Raw genomic sequence first — 19931 nt, 5'->3', positions numbered from 1 at the left:
AAAAAATCGAAGATAATAAAACATGATAAATAAAACAATAGCTGTGGATGAACTAAATTTTTCGCGTGATTTAAATTTTAAATAACTCGTGTAAAATCTTCATGCAATTAATCTGTCGGTAACATCATCAATTTCTTTCATTCTTAATTATCTTCGGGATATCGGATCTCCTTGATAACTTCGTCGGAAATCTAGAGTACCTCTAGTCGGTGCATCGAAAAGTAAATGTGGTTATATAATTCCCTCGGTTTTAAAATGGACATGAAGTCGCTGTTGAGCTAACATTTAAGCGACTTACGAAAAGAGAAACTCGATAGCCACTCTCAGACTTGTCTCTGCTTATTCTGTGACGATGTATTATATATTACAATAGTTTTTGACACGATAGAAATGGATCCTAAGTGCATTTCTACGTGACGTATGTTTAGTCCGATTCAATCTAATTTCGGTGAAACGCGACGCGTGATAAGGATACGTAGTTATCTATAGTTCGTTTTATAGATTTCATCTTGGATAGTGATTTATTAATTCTACTTGCCGCTTTCTGATCCGAGGAAAGCAGACAAAAACGGAATCCCCAAGCGTGACGGCTAGTGAAAGCGATTGAGTGTCGACGACATGTGACTGCAACATTTTTAAGATTACATACGATTGGAATACATCACTATCATGTAATATGATGACGTATAAACATCAAGATCATACGAAGTACTTATTTTTTTTCAACTATTATCATGGGATCTCGATTAAGGCAAGCCTCCTTCATCATTTCTTCTTTGTATAATAGAACTGCTGAATTTTTTTTTCGAGTAAAATGCAACGAAAGCATATTCCGCCCTTATGCTTCATTTGGGCAACTTTATACAATGTTCCCATTTTGATTAACAGAATATATTTTATATTTTTTATACACATGGATTAATGAGTATAATCTTAATAATTGCAAAATATACAATTGTAGTTTACTTGAATTATATAAACATTAGTTTGTCTATTATTTTCTTCAGAGAAAATGTCAAACAACTGTTTGAATGCTTCTGCGAGATAGCTGCACCAGTAGGGGAGAAGCCAGCTTGGATACTCCAAAAGTATCCTAACTCTTTTTCAGACGAAGAGATACTTAAATCTGTTCCTAAATTTACATATCCTTGTGAATTTGAAAAGTACGTTGATATCAAGTACAGCATATTGTATGGTTATAAGTTTTTATACCTTCTTTTTATTACAATATTTTTCTATTATATGTTATCATTTTAGTTTGTTGGTGCAACATTTCTCATTTGTGCTCACTAGTATAGATTCAAAATGGACTTTTGGCTTTTGCCGTCACGATCCCAAAACAGAAACAGCTTTAGTGGTCTTGAGTGCACTTCCATGGCACGAAACATTTTACAAGTTAGTAAAAATATGTTAATTAAATACTCAAATGTATTCAGAATCAAAATATTAAATTATATTTGCATCATAGGTTATTGAATCATATTGCGTCTTTGACCAGCAATGCCAGTGGAGAGGATTTATGGAAATTTCTTGAAAATATATATACCTGTGGAGTTCCAATTCCTGGAAATTCTATATCTATCTCTTTGCCAAATTCTACAGCAGTAAATTAATTGTTCTTATAATTTCTAAAATATGTGTGTATGGGTGTATGAAAGAAAGATAAATGTGCACATATGTGCACATATACAGAATATCCTTATCTATACCATTATATTTTATGGATGGAAATAAGAAAAAAATATTATACAGAGTGATTTAATATAACTGTCACAGGTATCTAAAAAACATATGCATTGTATTAAAAAATGTTTCAGAAATAGAAGTTAACAAAAGTTAACAAAAGTTAAAGAATTTCAAAAAGGAATAATGATGTTTACAGTGATGTTTATTTGATTTTAAGTGAAAGAATTAAAATCATATTATTAAGCTTGAGATTTTTAAAGTTTTCATTATAAATTTTATAGCTTATTGAGTTGTTTTCAAAATGCTGTAATTAAACTTTTCCATTAAAAATTTCTTCAGTTAATTTCAATCATATGTGAGGATTTAAAATCAAATGTTAAAAATAAACCAAAGCGTTTCTGTATATACACTTGTAAATTCGGTCAAGCAATTTTTATATTTTGAATTACTAATGTTATAATTTTTATAATACAGAAATTATTAATAAAAAAAAGTTCATACTATTTTAAAAATATCAACATAAATAAGAATTTTTAATGAAATATGAAGATTTTCAATTAAAATTTTTTTAATTTTGATATAATTTTGACCTAAGATTGAACAAATATCATTATATTTCTTTTAAAATCTTTTAATTTTTGTCTGAAAAGTTTCTTAATATAACACGTACTTTTTAAGAGATTGCAACAATCACATCATTAAATAGTATATAAGCATATGTTTTCAGAAAGACATTTTGATAAATTATATTATTAAAACACGTACATAATTTTGACATATTATTAGAATATAATCTTGAGTAACTTTCAAAATCTTTTAGCTACTTCCAAAAAGAAATCACAAACAAATTAATTTTTAATAATAAAAAGTTTTTGCATTAAATAATTTATAGTAAACTTATTTTAATTCTTTTTAAAAAAACTATTAATAGAGAGAAGACAAGGAGAATCTCAAACAGTGACTTTAGGAGAGCAAATAGAAAAGAAGGAAAATGAGATTAAAGGTAATAAATGTAAAGAAAGATGAAAATAATGATGAGTACTCTTCAATAATGATGAATCTCTTAATAGCGCGCGCTTCAGGACTTTGAACGCTTCCGTAAAATTCTGAGAAATTCATCGTAGCGGTCACACGAAACAAACACGTTTTTTCAAATACACCGTCAGCAAAGGATATTGTGCCTACAAATATACGCGTCGCTGCGCGACTGAATTATTACTCTCATTCATACACACAACTATCTAATACGTATGAAAGGGACATTTTTCATTATTTTAAAGTATACTATTATGAGACTTCAATGTAAATATACAATTGGATGACTAGCATGTTATGGAAGAGTGATTTCACGAATTTAAAGAAAAGTCGAGGACGAACATTATTTGCCTTTCAAGATTCTTAGAAAATGCTATTAGATATTTATCTAATAGCTTATTGAATAACGAAGTGTATAGAATGATAATACATATTCATCAATTTAAAAATTTAAAATATTGTATTTACTATATTGAATAATGTGAAATAAAACAAAAAATTAATGATGATTAATTAGATTATTTTAATAATAACTTTCACACATTGTGTGTGTAAAAGAACGAAAGCTTTTGAGACAATTTTAGAACATTAATAGTTAATAAAATAGTATTGTACTGTATTAACAATGAAAACAAATTCTTTATTATTTCCATCATATTCGTATTTTTATTCTTTTATTATAATTTTTAAATAAAACTTAAATAAAACTTCTTTAGATTTATGTTTATATGATATTTTTTTTATTTCCATTCATAATGTACTGAATTTGAATAAAGATCAAAAGTATAAAAATTTGGGACATTCTGTATAAAAAAAATTATATATATATATATATATATATATATATTTGTGTATGAGTATGAAATAAATTTAAAAACACGCATTTTTCTTGTATGTATAAATTGCTTTTTAATATATATTTAATTATATATTTAATATATATTTATATTTATTATATATTTAATATATATTTATATTTATTATATATTTAATATATATTTAATTTTTAATATATATTAAATTATTTTTTATATACACTTTAATATATATAAAACATTTCAATCTTTTCAGAATTTTATTTGTCAAAGTCCAAAACAGTTTCAACTACCTAGTATTCCAGAAAATGTAAGCAATAATATTAAGAATATAATTTTATTAAAATAATTTATTATAAAAAAATTTGTTTACACACACACACACACACACACACACAGTAAAAAAATTATTGTCAAGTATTTCCCTAAATATCGATTTTACTATTTCAGAGAAACTTGACTGAATATTATAGTGCTATTGATTCAAATAATATGATGGTGATATTTGCATCTATGTTATACGAACGCCGTATTATTTTTATTTCAAAACGTTTATCGAGATTAAGTGCATGTGTACAAGCATGTAATGCCTTAATTTATCCAATGATTTGGCAACATATATATATCCCCGTCCTGCCTTTATCATTAATAGATTATTTATTAGCGCCTATGCCATTTCTTATCGGGGTACCCACATCAACGCTTCAGGTATTTATAATAAAAATTTTATTTTGATAATATATGTTAGTATATTGTGAATGGATATACGAGTGTGTATTGGAATACATATTTTATAATATTCTTTGCAGAAAGTACCCAAAAGTGATTTAGGAGAAGTTGTTATTTTGGATGCTGATAATAATACAATTGAGTCACCATTTCAAGATCTGGAGTCTTTACCTCAAGATGTAGTATGTAGAGCATTAGATATTGCTATGACAATATATATTATACATATCATATTAAATAATGTATACATTTTAAATAATGAAATAAAAAATTCTTGCAGGTGACAAATTTGAAGAAAGCTTTACGTAATAGATCAACTCTTCTTGGAGATGGCGTATCAAGAGCGTTTTTGCGTGCATTAGTACAGTTAACTGCTGGTTATAGAGAAGCATTAACTTTACAACAGGGTGAACGTATTACATTTAATCAAAATGCCTTTGTCGAAAGTAGACCATCTTCCATGCAACCCTTTTTACGAAAAATGTTGGAATTACAAATTTTTCAACAAGTAAGTCTCTCATATATAGCAAAATTATAGCTACTTTGATACTATATAAATATTCTGGATATTTCCAGTTTATAGAAGAAAGATTGAATATGCTTAATTCAGGACTTGGTTTCTCAGACGAATTTGAAATGGAAGCCTGCAGTTATTCAGCCAAATCAAGTAGTAAATTTATGCAACAGTATAGAGAATGGACTTACACTATGCGAAAGGAAAGCTCTGCATTTTTTCGTAGTGTGAAAGATAAGGTATATTAACAACTTTTAAGTCGTTTGAATTAGTTTTAATTAATTAGTATTATATAGCTTATTCCAAAATTAATCTCACATAGATATATTTTACATATATATGCTTTTAGTACAAAAAAGAAAAATGAGAATATTTTATTTTTTTTTATTTTGCAGGCCAATCCAGCAGTAAAGTATGCTGTTAAATCAGTAAGTTTTAAGTTAAAATATATTATGTTGAATATATATTTTTATATTTATATGTACTCTTTTCTCTTAATATGTTTGAACATTATTTATAACTTTTTGTATTATTTTTTATCAATTATAACATGATAATAGTTAATAACAATGAAAAAAAGTGAATCATAAAGATTAGTATCAACAGGTGAAAGATAAAGGGAAAGATATGAAAACGGCATATAAAGGACTAAAATGGAAAGGTGCGTTTCTTTTTGATATTGATAACTTTATCATTTCACGTTAAATGTTATTGATTGATAAATAATTATTTATGTGGACAGGGCGTCCTAATAGAAGTGAAACGAATATGAGATTTCATCAACCGCGATCAGCTCCTAGTTCACCCACTTTAGATAGAAGACCTATTGGATTCACATCTCCATCAAAATCTCCAAATGGAGTATCAGCAACAACTAGTTATCGAAAGGAATTGCGTTTGCGGAATACTAATTTTGATGCAAGGTATATATAATTGTTTATATATATAGATGTCTATGTGTTATTAATATATATATATATATATATATATATATATATATATATATCATCTGATAATATTACAATTAACGTATAATAAAATTGCGAGTAAACCGACATTTTAATAGTGTATTTTAAAAATATTTGTCTACAACAAAATCATATATAAATAAAATTTGATTTTGTTATTAAATTAGAAGTATATATTATTGTATGTATCAAAATAAAAATATTATGAATATTGCTTTAATATTTTTTTTACTTTCATTAATTTTTCATTATACATTATCAAAATAACATCACTTTAAGTACTAATTAAAACATCAATCTTGTGTCAAGCATGCTATTGTTCTATTTATTCAGACCTTATTACATATCATATTACATTAAGTTACTTACGTTCATTTCGTAAAATAAATGATATTTGTAAAAATAATATTTTGATAATTTATAGTCAAAACAATATATGTGATAATGTTATTTTAATACATAATATACTTTTTAACTTGATAATGAATGAGCTAAATAAATATAAATTGATTTTTATATTGATAATTCTAGATTACACTGTTGAAATTTGTCAGTTTTCTCATGGAATATTTATATACATGTATGAAAGCATAGCACATGTACATATGTATTGCAGTAAGAAACAATACTCACCTTTAAACCCGAGTTCTCCCGAAGAATCCGATTCTCCACCAGAGCGCATAAATATAGACCTTATGCACGAACTTCAAGATGTAATATTTCCAAAAATACCAGCAGTGGATAGGACGGTAAGTTTTATATAGTTTATTTTATTATTTATAATTTATTATTATATTTATTAGTAATTATATGTAATATATTATATGTATAATATTTATACATTATTGTTTTTTTTTATAATTTCTCTAAAAGTAGTACAAAAAAGAGAAATTATTAATTGTCAATTAAGATAAATATATTCTCTAAATGATGAGATATGATTATCATGTCTTTGTTTTTAATAATTGCATATATATCATTTCCTGCAAGCTAAATATATATTGATGAGAGAGCTTAGCTCGAATCATTTTAATTTTAATAATGTATATTAAGATAAATCGAGCTAAATTTCCATTATTGATTTATCTTCTGCAAATTTTAATTGCAGTAAAAATTATAACATGATATAAACAGATGATAAATGCTAACTTTTTTTTAAATAAATTGTTTATTAATTGTTTATTATGCATTAATCTTGTAAATTTCTGTTGCTTTTTATCAATTGTTCTTTGTCCTTTAAGTAATGAATTTTGTTTCAAATTCTATATTATATATATATATATATATATATATATATATATATATATATATATATATATAATATAGGATTTGAAACAAAATTCATTACTAAAAATAATTATGTGCAGAGCATGCTTTTCTGAATTACATGTAATGCGTTATTATATGTATACATAAGGACGTGTCTAAAAAAATATTTTGCATGTGCTTGCATTAAAATCATTTAAATTGACAGTAATTTTTAGCATTCTTAAATTTTTTAATCATTTTATAGCTTTCTTTAAAAATATATAAATTGTTTTTTTAAATGTTTATCTGACTAGAAAAGTACTTGAAGAAAAATTAAAAATATTAATTTTATAATATTCTGCACATTATTTTTGTATTGTTAAAATATAATAATGCATTGGAATTTTATGTTAAGCGAGTCACTATTTTTTTATCGATACCGGCAAATTTAACAAGTTTATTACAAGAAATAGTATTTAATGACAAATTATGCATTATGTTAAGCTTGTTGTTTGATTGAGCTATCGGAGAGATATCAAATAGTATGAATTTATAGTAGTTGAGAACATATAGTAGCATAAACCTGTTTGCCTCATACATGTTATTTGTGTTGGATGTGTTAATACAAATAATGATAATAAAATAAATTGTAATATAATGAATAAGTAAATTTATGATTATTATACGCATGTGATATATTAAAGATCGGTATGTGTGTATTGTTACTATAATGTATCAATAGAATTTATTAGGTATTTCATAATTCATATTAGTTAATTTATTATATAAAAGAAAAGTAAAAATTTGTCATGCATCACTTTCAGTTGAAACCAGTACGCAGTTTAGACAACTTGAGACCTGCATGGAGTGGGCATTTACGGCACAGTCCTTCGCCTAGTACTGTCATTACAAATCCATGTGAAATTTCCTCGAAAAAATCAATTTTAACTTCTTCTCCTTATCCTCTTCCTTCAGATACTTCATTCAATCAATCGAAAATGTTTTCTTCTAATTTGCTAGCTTCAAAGACAAACAGAACTGTGAAAGAAGTAGATAAAACATCACTTTTACCTGCATCTGCATCATATAATCAAAACACTGAACCAAACCGATTTTTACATGAATTAAATATACATAATAATTTAATGAAACCTGTAGTTGATTTATCATTATGTGTTCATGAAAAAGAAAATCCTAAAACGGAAGAAAATTTTTCTTCAAATAATAAAAATGTTAATTGTAAAGATAATTTTACAAATGCTAATTCAATATCAAATACATGGACAAGCGAATCTTTTGATAGACCTTTCAAAACGTCAAATTTTCTTCATGAAGTAAATGAAGATGATCCTTTTGATACGAGTAAAGTATTAATGCCTATCTATTTACAAACTGCACCACTTTTTAAATCTAAAATTTCTTCAATGCCCGCTCCATTTCATCCATTATCACATCCATTCAATACTACATCCTGCTCTGCACATGTTAAGGTAAACATAACATCGTCCATTATTTTTTATATCTACGATAGTCCGATCAATTTTTGTATAATTGTTTGATTCGTAAAGTATGTCCAATATAGTTAGAATGTTCTAGATTTACCGAATTATTTTTCAATTATTAGAATAAGCAAATATTAAAAGACGGATTAAAAAGAATATTTGCATTATTTCAATATTCAGATATCAAAATAATATTATATATAGATTTAAATTTATTATCATAAATCCGAAAGTTTTGGTAAATTAAATTACGAGAATATTAAATAATAAAAATTTTGTTTTTTTCGGCAAGAAAATTTAACTATCAACCATTTTAAGTTACAAAAATAAACTCGGTAAATCTATCTCTGTAAATTTTGTTTCTCTTATTTCTGTTGTTATGTCCAAGTTCTCAATTTTTGAATGTAGTAAATTATTGTAATTCACGTATAAGTGTATGGAATGAAATTGTCAAATAATGTTCGATAATTAGATGCATATATCAAATTTCAATAAATATTCTAACTTAAAATATAAATTTAGGATCTCGAAATAAATCTTTACAAAAACTTGCACAACATGGATTTTATCTTACAATTAATCTATATATAATATAGATTTAATTATATTAATAATCTAGCTCATATGTTTACGTATTAAATATATTTCAAAAGTTTCGATTCCCGTTGTTTATTTGGAAGTATTTTTTAATAGTGAGGTTCTTCATTTCTAAATTATAAAATTTAAAACTATAACAATCATTTCGTCCACATATTATTTCTTTTTTTTACATCTGTTGTTGTTCCGTTGCTGATGCCGTGAAAGAAAAGCTTGTCTCTATTTATATATCTTAATTATCTTAGAGAACTCTAGATTTATATTTTAAGTTAGAACATTTAATCCTGAAACACTGCATATGAAATTTACTTATAATTTTCACATAAAATCGCAAGCATCATCATTAAACGAAAACAAAACAACATTTTTATATATTCTAAGTTAAAACTTAAGTTATAATTCTCATACATTGCTTCACTGATTAAAATTTATTTATTATCATTATATATTTCTTTGCAGGATTCTCCTGAAGTCCCGGATTTAATACGCTTAGATTCAACGAATAGTAATGAGGATTTTGATCCACTTCTCTCTAAAGTTCCCGAGCTTTCAAGCACAAAACAAATGAGTCAATCGTTACATTTACCCGAAATGAATGAAGGTCTTAGTAATCCTTTATATCCTTATTTTCAACAATCGTCGCATAAAAACAATGACAAACCGAAGGCCTCGGATAACGTAGGTGATATGGATTTATTACAAGCGTATGGTATAGATTTTAGTAAATTTAGTTTAACCAATAGTGATAATCCATCTACAAAGACTACTACTGTATGTAATCGAAGTGTACCAGACAACAAAATTAATAATGTTGATACAATGGATACATTCAATTTAACACTAAATACATCTGCTATTAAATCACCAAATAATTGGACAAAGTTTGAATAAATATTAGTATAATTTCACATATATACATGCATATTATTTATCATATTTGTAAATATATCATTAGTATTGTTTTTGTTATATATTTAAATATCTTTACTATCAATTATTCGCATTAATACTCTGTTATAAAATCATTGTGAGAATTAGCCAATAATTATCTTGTTATATACGCATAATAGTCATCCATGCTATGTTTTGCGCGATAAATTTTATATACTTTTTTGGCTCATAAAAGCATACTTTTGTATAATTCCTCTCTGTATATTTTTTGTATTAAAAATTAATAATATTTGTTGTATATACTTTGTTACAAATTTTTCTATTTCTATTATCAATATTTTCCATTCATTTTTATCAAATGGATTATGTAATGCGAAAATAAAACTTTTATTAGAAAACAATAACATAATAAAAGAACTCAAAGAGATAATAAATCTGAGAAAAACCACAAATATTAAAATTTAATTTAATAGTTTAATATTTTGTTTAAAATATATAATTAAAATGTTGAAAAAAGTCCGCGAGAAAATATATTGTAATCATAAAAGAATAACAGTATTATATTGTATAATGCTATTACCTAAGCAAGAGAATGATATCAGAAAATGTCATAATGTAACAGGTTTACTGATGTCACTCTTTCATTTTGACCTCATTTCACGTTAAATACACTATCAGGGTATTTTTTCTTGTAAACTGTAAAATATAATTTGATATTGATTTTATTTTTTTTAATCTAAATTTTTAATAAATATTCAGTTACCGAGTTTTAATATATTTGTATAGAACATCGGATGTCCATTTAAAACAAATTATAATGAGAATGATTGAAAATAGTGTGCAAAGAGTAAAGTAAAACAAATATATCGTACAATTTTACAGTTTATAAATCATTATTAGAAATTGATTACATCAATTTTAATAACTGTTGCACATTTATATTGCAATGCTTTATAATAAATTAATGTAAAAACATAAGATGCCTTTTTCAGACAAAAAATCCCTTTTATTCATTCACACAAGATATTATCCAATATTTTTATTCTATATATCCTACTATTATATCCTATATATTATGCTGAAATATTACTTCTAATATATGAAATATGTATAATTCATGCATATGCGTCGCCTTCCATAAATTATATAATTAATTTATAATTAATACTAAAAGGCTTCCTTGTTTCTCTTTTATATTACAATACATTCAGTAAAAATTCCTGGAAGCTTTAATTATAATTTATATAGTTTGCATTTTTAGAGTATATTCTACATGATTTTTTTCTCTACGTATACAAAAATTTTTTTTTGTATTTTTCTTTTTTTCTTTTTTTATGTTTTTACACAAACGAATTTGTGTTTTATCAAATTTTATATAAATATTTCTTAACTATATCTAGACTTCTTAACATTCTCACTCTTTCAAATTATTTTGTGAATATAATTTTAAACAAAAAAACCGAAAAATATAATTATAATTTTTTGATCTATTACTTTTTACTATTAAATAGGTCAATAAATTACTTACTATAAAGTAACTCAATAAATAAATCGTATATCTATATTAAGTGTAGAATTTATAAAATTTTCTATTTTATATGCTTTTACATTGTTTGTAAAACTATTAGTGCATCAATTATTCGTTGTAATTCGCCTTTACTATTTGTCAATTTTTCCTTATTATTTTTTTGAATATCGAGTGGTACTTTTGTATCATAATTAGGTGTAGCTAAATCTTGTTTTAATTTTTGTATAACTTCAATCAATTGTCCTTCTTTTTTTTTCAATTTTTCTAATTCTTTCTTTGGATCAATTAAACCCTAAAATATATTTATATTAATGTAATAAATATATATTTATAATAATAATTAATATGACATATATAATAGATATGATGTGTTAATTACCTTAAGTAAGAGATGCACTTGAATTTTATCGCTTATAGTGATGATAGCACATCCCTCTGGAGGGTTTTCTGTGCTAAGAATAGAATATGCAAGAGTTTCTATGAATGACTTGTATTGAACAATTATCTCTTTTAAAACTGAATTGTTACATATGATATATGCTTCGGTTTTTGTTTTATTAGGTAAATTGTAAGTTGCACGGGTAGATCTAATGTTCTTAATTATTTTTTGCACAAAGTCAACGTTTTTCTCAATCTCTTGATTTCTCCAACAACACTGAAATGTATCACATGTATATCAAATATATATATCCACATTTTGATGTGTTATAACTATGAAATTAATATTTTAATTATTATTATTACTAATATTTATTATTATTATTATTATTAATATTGTAAGTAATAATTACTTCGGAACTGTCCGGATATGGACTTATGCATATACTTGAATATATTAGTTTCTTCTGATGTAAACGTTGATAGAGTTCTTCTGTTATAAACGGCATAAACGGACTCAATAAACGTAATCCTACATCTAATGTTTTAAATAATACTTTTTGTGCCACCAACTTTGCCTCTTTATTTTCACTTTGAAATATAGGTTTAAGATACTCCTAAAAATATGAATTGTTTACTATTATTAAATTGTACATAAAAATATACTTTTATTATATATATATATATATATATATATATATATATATATATATATACATATCTAAAAAATGTTACTTACCAAATAAATATCGCACAGATCATATAACCATAAATTATAACAGATAGTAGTAGCTAATGCAAAATCATATTGTGCTAATGCTTCGTCACAAGTTTTGGCAGCATAACTGAGTCGTGATAGCATCCATAAATCTACGTTTGTCTCATGTCCAGTCAGCTATAATACAAAATAATATAAATGTCAACCAATTTGAATTGTTTTTTTTTGGTAGTCATAAGAGATTATTTATATATTAAACAAGATTTTACCATAAACGTATCATCATTACTTTTTTTACATGTATATGTAAGTTGTGGTATTATTTCATTTTGTTCTGCACGGAATATAGTTTTTTCTTCATCCGTAAATGTTGCAATATGATTATACCAACGTTTAAGATGCAAATAATTTGCAAAATTAATATTCAATTTCTTTAATGTTTGATAAACTTTTGAATCAAGTTGTGAGGGTGTATAACCATCAAGATATGAATAAGTTGCTAAATAATTATCTAGTGCCTCCTGTACACAGGATTCATTCAAAGCTTGCTGATACCACTTGCCATCACCAATTATGTCAATAGTAGTACCATTGTATTTCTAAAAATTCAGTTTTAAGCCTTTAAATTTTTTTATGACTAGATTATGAATAACTTTTTTAAAAAAATATTAAAATTTACCACATCATTTGATTCATGTTCAAATTTAGATCCAAGATAAGTAAGTGCAAATTTAGTAGCATTCCATATCTTGTTACAGAAAAATCTATACCCTTGTACACGAAATATATCCAAATTTATATCTCGTCCTTGAGTGGTATAAGCACAGAGAGCGAATCGCAAAGCATCTGTACCACATTCAGGAATGCCTTGTGGATAATCCCGTCGTTGACCTTCTTGAGCTCGTTCCAATTCTTTTGGATCTAAATTCGAATCTAGCAATTGTTTTTGGAGATCCTGAAATATTTTAACAATAAGAAAATTCGAATAAAATAAAATAACTAATAAAATAAAATGATTTCATACATACTTCTAAAGATATTCCTTTAATTACATCCATAGGATCTATTACATTTCCCAAAGATTTACTCATTTTTCTTCCATGTGCATCTCTCACCATTGCATGTAGATATACTTCTCTGTATAATATTTTGATTTTATTTTCACATGCACAAAATATGTATTTTACTTATATACATCCGCACGCACGTATGCATATGTATTTTTTTTCTCTTTCTTTTCTTTTACAAAAAACAAGTATGTAGAAAATGCATTGTAACATACCTGAAAGGTAACTGCCCTAATAATTTTTGGCCCATAAAGACCATTCTGGCTACCCAAAAGAAAAGTATATCATGACCAGTTTCTAATAGTGTACCTGGATAGAATGTCTTGAGCTCAGGAGTCTGAAAAATATATCCTAGCTAATATATTGAAACTATGTATATACAAAGTGTTTCACATAAAGTGTTACAAGGTTCTCCTTCTCAAAACCTATAAATTTTGTCTGAAACATTTTTTTTATGTCAAATTTCGGAGAAAATGCCTTGCGATACTTTATGTAAAACACTTTGTATTATTTACTTTTACAGATATTTAGATATATAGACTTTCATAGGTTAATCCATATATAGCGTAATTTTGTTTCTTAAAAGAAAGTTCAATCTATAAATAGTTTACACATACTTCATCTGGCCAGCCAAAAATGGAGAATGGAAACAGAGCAGAAGAGAACCAAGTGTCTAATACATCAGGATCTTGTTCCGCAATAATATTATCTATGTTAATGCCTAATTTCTTGGCTGCCTTTTCTTTTGCTTCTGCTTCAGAATGTGCACTCACCCAATATTCATCTGCCTATATAAAATTTTCATCTGTGACTAAGACTTGATACATACAAATTTAAAGTCATTTATGATTCCCAAGTTATATATTTCTTCAAAATTACCTCGTTTTTATTCACGTGAGAATTAATACATTTAATTGCATAAGCAGGAATGCGATGACCCCACCAGAGCTGACGTGAAATACACCAATCTCGGATACCATCCATCCAAATATTCCAAGTCTTTTTAAACTGTTCTGGAATTATTTTCAGGGCACCTGTGCTTACTGCTTCCTTAGCTTGAGCAGCCATTTCATTACACTTGATATACCTAAATAAGAAAAATGTTAGATGCTTCTAAAAATTTGACTACTATAGTATATAATGTGTTATGTTACTTACCATTGCGGTTTCACAAGAGGTTCAACGACATCTTTTGATCGACTGCATATAGGTATTACCATTGGATTATCTTTTATAGTAATCACGCGACCCTTTTCTGTCAATTCCTTAATGATAGCCACCCTAGCGTCAAATCTTTTCATTCCCTATAATTAAAATTTAATTTATATATATTTATGTACACTTATTTCATTATGCATAATAAAATTTCAAAACAAAGTTGTTATTATGTAATATGTATATGAGGACGTGTTCAAAATCACAGACCAAGAAAGAAATAATTTTTTTATGCGAAAATAAATTAAAAATACAAAATAAAATATTTTTATGTGAGGTATTATTTTCTAATAAACTTAAATTAATGTAATTTAAAAAATTTGAAAATTATAACATTTTGAAAATTAAAACATATTTACAATTTTTAAAGCTTAATTTTAATGACATTATATCATCAAATTAATCTAAACTATGATTATTAATATATAAAAAGTATGCTTTATTTAGTAAAAAAGTTTTTAATTTAAATTATACTTAAAAAAGATATAAAAAATCATGATTATTTTTACTCTGAATGGAATATTATATTCTTGACATATATTTTGATACTAGTGAAGCTAAAGTATGTATATATAATCAAAAATATATAATTAAATTTGTACTTCGATTTAGGAAGAGGAGAATGTAATCTAAGCATATATAAAGAAAGATATGATACCGTAAATTTTCCACAGTTTGCAGTAATATTTCCATCATCATCAAAAATATTTATGAATGGTAGATTATGTCTTTTTCCTACTTCATAATCATTTGGATCATGAGCTGGTGTAATTTTTACACAACCTAAATAATCAGATTAGACATACTTTCACACTCGCTCCATTTTTTCACGAAATTTATTAAGAAATATTTACCAGTGCCAAAGTTTATGTCGACAAATTCATCTGCTACAATGGGTATACGTCTATCACAAAACGGATGCTGCACATATTTTCCTATGTATTGTGCATATCTACTATCGTTTGGATGCACAGCAATAGCAGTATCTCCTAACATAGTTTCGATACGAGTAGTTGCTACAATTATTTGGTCTTCCGAATCAAAGAGCTGATAAGCAAAAAATACTAAAACCCCAAATTCTATTTTCTTTTCATAGCCAGGTATTGATAATAGAGTTCGACCACTTAATTCCACTTTATCAACCTATATTTTTAACATATTTTTAATAAAAATTTCCATATTAATCTTAAATATAAACTAAAAATTTAGAAAAGATAAATTTAAAAAAAAATATTTGAATATAGCACTCACTTCAATATCTGATATTGCACTTTTTAGAGCACATGACCAATTAACTAAACGATTGCTGCGATAAATAATGCCTTCATCATGCAAGCGCACAAACGCTTCTGTTACAGCTTTACATAATTTAGGATCCATTGTAAAACAAGCACGACTCCAATCAAAGGAACCACCTATTTTCCTTAATTGTAAATAAATTCTATCTCCCTTTCTGGAAAATATTTCAGATGAAGAAATATCATGATTAGATATTATTATGTCAAACATTACATTTGTTGTAATTTCTATATAAAAATTATTTAATATTTTGTTTAAATTTTATACTTACTCATGCTTCCACTGCCATATTCTTTTGATAAATTCTTCTCTTCCAATATCATGACGAGTTTTCTTTTCTTCTTTCCAAAGCTGTTTCTCTACAACTACTTGAGTAGCAATACCTGCATGATCACAACCTGGATTCCAAAGAGTCATACGGCCTTTCATACGATTCCTAAATAAATACAGCAATTTTAATAGTTTATTCATACAAAAAAAAATTTCAGAAAAATCATATCCCAAACATATATAATATTTACCATCTAGTAATAGTATCTTCCACAGCATTAGTTAGAGCATGTCCAAGATGTAAAAAACCAGTTACATTAGGTGGTGGTATTATCATTACAAATTTTTCTTTCGTATCTTCTTTAAATATATCTTTCCTCTAAAATAAATACATTTTAATAAATAAACTTGTTTTTTATGTATTTATATAAATATAAAAAAATAAAATACATATAATATAAAAAACATATATTTATATAAATCTAAATAATTTTTTTAATCTTCCATATATTTACATACTCCATATTCTGGTTTAAAAAAGCCTTCTTTTTCCCACCAAGCATACCATGCGGCTTCTACATATTGTGGGCTATACGTCTCTGGCATTGGACATGAAATATCTTTCTTCTCCCCAGGTACTACGTTAATAGTATAGATTGATGTGATCTCTTTCTTCTTATCATTTTTCTAAAATATATTAAATTAATATGTTAGATACTACATACAAATATACAAATATTATGTTTTCCATTTGATTATAAATTTAATCAACCTTAGATTTGTTGGTTTTATTTCATACTTTTTATGTTCAGATTATTCGCTTTCTCTTTCTTCCATGCTCAAATATACATATATATATATATATTTTATCTCATTTCAAATACAGAAAATTGTAGAGAATGCAAACAGAACAAACAGATATTTTGCTTTTCTTGAATCTCTTAGTAATTGTTAATAAATGTTATGTATATGTATATTTATTGTGATGTGAACCAAATAATCCAAGACATGAAAAATAACTAATTAAAATAATTAAATCAGATTTATAAAAATTGTCTAATGAATGGTGAAGGAATCCATATGGTTAATTAAAATACCAGATTTATGTGCATGCTTTCTGTACTATTAGGGCCAGAGAATTTAACATATTTTAGGATATATACTTACATCTTGCTTTTCTTTCACCTTTGTTGGCTTTTCACTTTCCTTTTTCTCCTGTTTTTGTTTAAATTTCTCCAACTTTGCCAATTTTTTGGCCTCCTTTTGCAGTTGCTTTGCTGTTTTCTGAGGACCATTTTCCGCAACCACATCCGTAGTTTCATCATTTTTTATGTTAACCATTTTCTTTTTTTCAATAAAAGAAACTCAACATTTGTCTATTTCCTGTTTTATATTCAAACCAGAGAGCCTCTTTGGACAAGTGACTGATGAAACGTTCAAATGATTGCAAAACCACGAAAGTGTCATCCAGCACGTGGGATTGCGTGGGATTCGTGCTTCGCAACTGAATTTTCTATATTAATGTATACGAAAAATGAGATAGCTAATCATTTGGAAGTTGAAGAGAAAGAGAGGAAGAACAAAAAAGTGCAAGAAGTTCAGCTACAAAGAACAAACGTTAAGGCCGCAGCACACACTTTTGCATAAGCGCATAACCATAAGCATAAGGAAATTGATTGGTCCCCAAGTATATGCATAAGAAAATGAACCATTGAGAGAATGGCCTTTAGAGAGTCCCATTTTGAATTGGCCAATTGGCAACGTGGTCAATCGGGTGCCACCCATATTACGTGTATCGTACAAATTTGGACGTAGCGATTAACTATCGAATAAAAAATTTCTAGAGTTTCCACTAGAAATTCTCTATTTGACAACCAATCGATATGTTTGACAAACTTATCGTGTGTGAACTTATCAGCCTTCACAATTTCTTTTAAGCGGCGTCTACAATGGGTGCTTTCCATTTAGCGACACAAGTCGGCACAAGTGTCATTCTATCTTTTTTCAATAAATAACAATAAACAAAGATAGAATGACACTTGTGTCGACTTGTGTCGCTAAATGGAAAGCACCCAATGAGATTTTAAGGCGTAAGACTTAGGCCCGGTTCCACAACTCGAGTTAATCCGAGTTTAATACGTTAAACTGGGTCCTGATTGGTCCATTTGCTACTTAAACTCGGATTAATTGGATTGTGGAACTGGGGCTTAAGAGATTGACCAATCACAGTCAATTATTAAGACAAGACTCGACTGTGATTGGTCAATTTCTTAAATCTTACGCCTTAAGTCTCCTTAAAATCTCATTGGCCGCATTCAGCGGATATAACCGCTAAGTAGCAATCGAATATGATTGGTTTCTACTTTTAGGTCCGACCAATCAGCGTCGAATTACGTTGGAAAATCTAGTAATGTTGCCCAACTGTTGAGTCCGCTGAATGCGGCCATTATAGACGCCGTATTAGATCACATGATCATTAAATTCTATAGTTATAGAGTTTATAATAATGAACCATTCTTGATATTTTTGTTCCAAGAATTAAAAAAAAAGACAAAGTAATTTATTGCAATTATCTTTTTCATTATATTAAATCTACATATATATAACGTATATAAAGCCAATCAATTTACAGTTTGTCCGTAAGAGCGAAGATTTGATTAGCTAGCATATCGCTTCTTGCCACGTGTGACGCATTGACGTCTGTATGCAAAAGTTTTTATTGTGTAGCGGTTTAGTCCAAATATATATATCAGCTGTGTATATTGTGTATATTATATATTGATCTTTATTTATTAGTAATTAACAATAAACACAGTAAGATAATATGTATTGATATATTTATAAATTTTTAGGTGGAAACTTGGAAATAAATTTACAATCTATATTTATATTTGTATGAAAAATAAAAATCGTCAATAATAAATCGCGATTTTCTACAAATTTGCGAAAAATGTATGGTAAATTGTAATAAGATATAATGATTTGTGAAAAATATTTACAAATTTTTACAAGTTTCTACCACTTTATGCGAATTATTGTAATAAGTTATATAAATTGTAAATTATATATATATAACTAAACTACACACATGCTATAATTGTAGAAAAATCACAACTTTCTACGTAAATTTTTGGAAAACTGCATAATTTATGAAAAACATATGGTTCAAATCGTGTACTTTTTTTACGTAAGTTACCTCCTAAAAAATTGTAGTTTTCGCATAATTTTCGCGCGAAGAGCTGTAAAATTATTTCCATCATAGGTTATATTATTTTCTATTTAATTTTGTAATTTTTCAGGAGTGTGTATATTTATTTGACACGTGTCTTTTTTTTACATCTTTCAGAAATATATATCAGATATATATATATATATATATATATATATATATATATATATATATTTTATATTTTTTTTTCTCTCAGTGATAATTTCTAAAATTTATGGATAATATATGGAGCTCGTGTTAAT

At 26.3% G+C, this 19931-nt stretch overlaps 2 protein-coding genes and 1 long non-coding RNA gene across 6 annotated transcripts; 2 read left to right on the top strand and 1 right to left on the bottom strand.

The window, feature by feature from the left end:
* The first annotated feature begins 244 nt into the window (after positions 1-244).
* On the top strand, positions 245-10010 carry LOC105259099 (DENN domain-containing protein 1A). 4 transcript variants are annotated; one of them, XM_025415365.1, is made up of 16 exons: positions 245-418; positions 502-751; positions 1008-1163; positions 1258-1395; positions 1469-1604; positions 3793-3846; positions 3987-4244; positions 4346-4447; positions 4546-4773; positions 4842-5018; positions 5175-5207; positions 5377-5440; positions 5522-5702; positions 6364-6496; positions 7820-8485; positions 9554-10010. In XM_025415365.1, exons 2-16 carry the CDS (start codon positions 735-737, stop codon positions 9983-9985), a joined length of 2775 nt encoding a protein of 924 aa, XP_025271150.1. In that variant the 5' UTR covers positions 245-418; positions 502-734; the 3' UTR covers positions 9986-10010. The 4 variants fall into 4 exon arrangements, with proteins under 4 accessions (XP_025271150.1, XP_025271151.1, XP_025271152.1 ...); XM_025415366.1 differs by having other exon boundaries at positions 245-751; positions 5386-5440; positions 9554-9985; XM_025415367.1 differs by lacking the exon at positions 7820-8485 and having other exon boundaries at positions 247-751.
* On the top strand, positions 1649-3014 carry LOC112639935. The gene is made up of 2 exons (XR_003123756.1): positions 1649-1776; positions 2618-3014. It is a non-coding gene; the product is annotated as an uncharacterized LOC112639935 (long non-coding RNA).
* A 1526-nt stretch (positions 10011-11536) lies between the features above and the next one.
* On the bottom strand, positions 11537-18018 carry LOC105259098 (valine--tRNA ligase). The gene is made up of 18 exons (XM_025415371.1): positions 17628-18018; positions 16980-17147; positions 16712-16839; positions 16462-16626; positions 16143-16344; positions 15746-16034; positions 15550-15674; positions 14835-14980; positions 14556-14763; positions 14294-14464; positions 13892-14013; positions 13638-13746; positions 13289-13564; positions 12879-13208; positions 12631-12786; positions 12305-12508; positions 11893-12168; positions 11537-11805 (listed from the first exon to the last, which is right to left on the bottom strand). The coding sequence occupies exons 1-18, from the start codon at positions 17799-17801 to the stop codon at positions 11590-11592; spliced, it is 3465 nt and encodes a 1154-aa protein (XP_025271156.1). The 5' UTR covers positions 17802-18018; the 3' UTR covers positions 11537-11589.
* Positions 18019-19931: the final 1913 nt, after the last annotated feature.

This window comes from Camponotus floridanus, unplaced genomic scaffold, assembly GCF_003227725.1.
Source record: "Camponotus floridanus strain SB8 unplaced genomic scaffold, Cflo_v7.5 scaffold12, whole genome shotgun sequence".
Lineage (NCBI taxonomy): Eukaryota > Metazoa > Arthropoda > Insecta > Hymenoptera > Formicidae > Camponotus > Camponotus floridanus.
The sequence above is the reverse complement of the archived record's forward strand: the minus strand, read 5'-3'. Positions and strand labels throughout refer to the sequence as shown.

Excerpts from the sequence above, each read along its gene's own strand:
- LOC105259099 (XM_025415365.1), top strand. Across the intron at positions 1,164-1,257 it reads TATCCTTGTGAATTTGAAAA|TTTGTTGGTGCAACATTTCT; the intron begins GTACGTTGATAT and ends TTATCATTTTAG. Across the intron at positions 5,441-5,521 it reads TAAAGGACTAAAATGGAAAG|GGCGTCCTAATAGAAGTGAA; the intron begins GTGCGTTTCTTT and ends TTATGTGGACAG.
- LOC105259098 (XM_025415371.1), bottom strand. The coding sequence starts at position 17,801 with ATGGTTAACATAAAAAATGATGAAACTACGGATGTGGTTGCGGAAAAT. Across the intron at positions 17,148-17,627 it reads AGGTGAAAGAAAAGCAAGAT|AAAAATGATAAGAAGAAAGA; the intron begins GTAAGTATATAT and ends AATATATTTTAG. Across the intron at positions 13,209-13,288 it reads AACATGAATCAAATGATGTG|AAATACAATGGTACTACTAT; the intron begins GTAAATTTTAAT and ends CTGAATTTTTAG.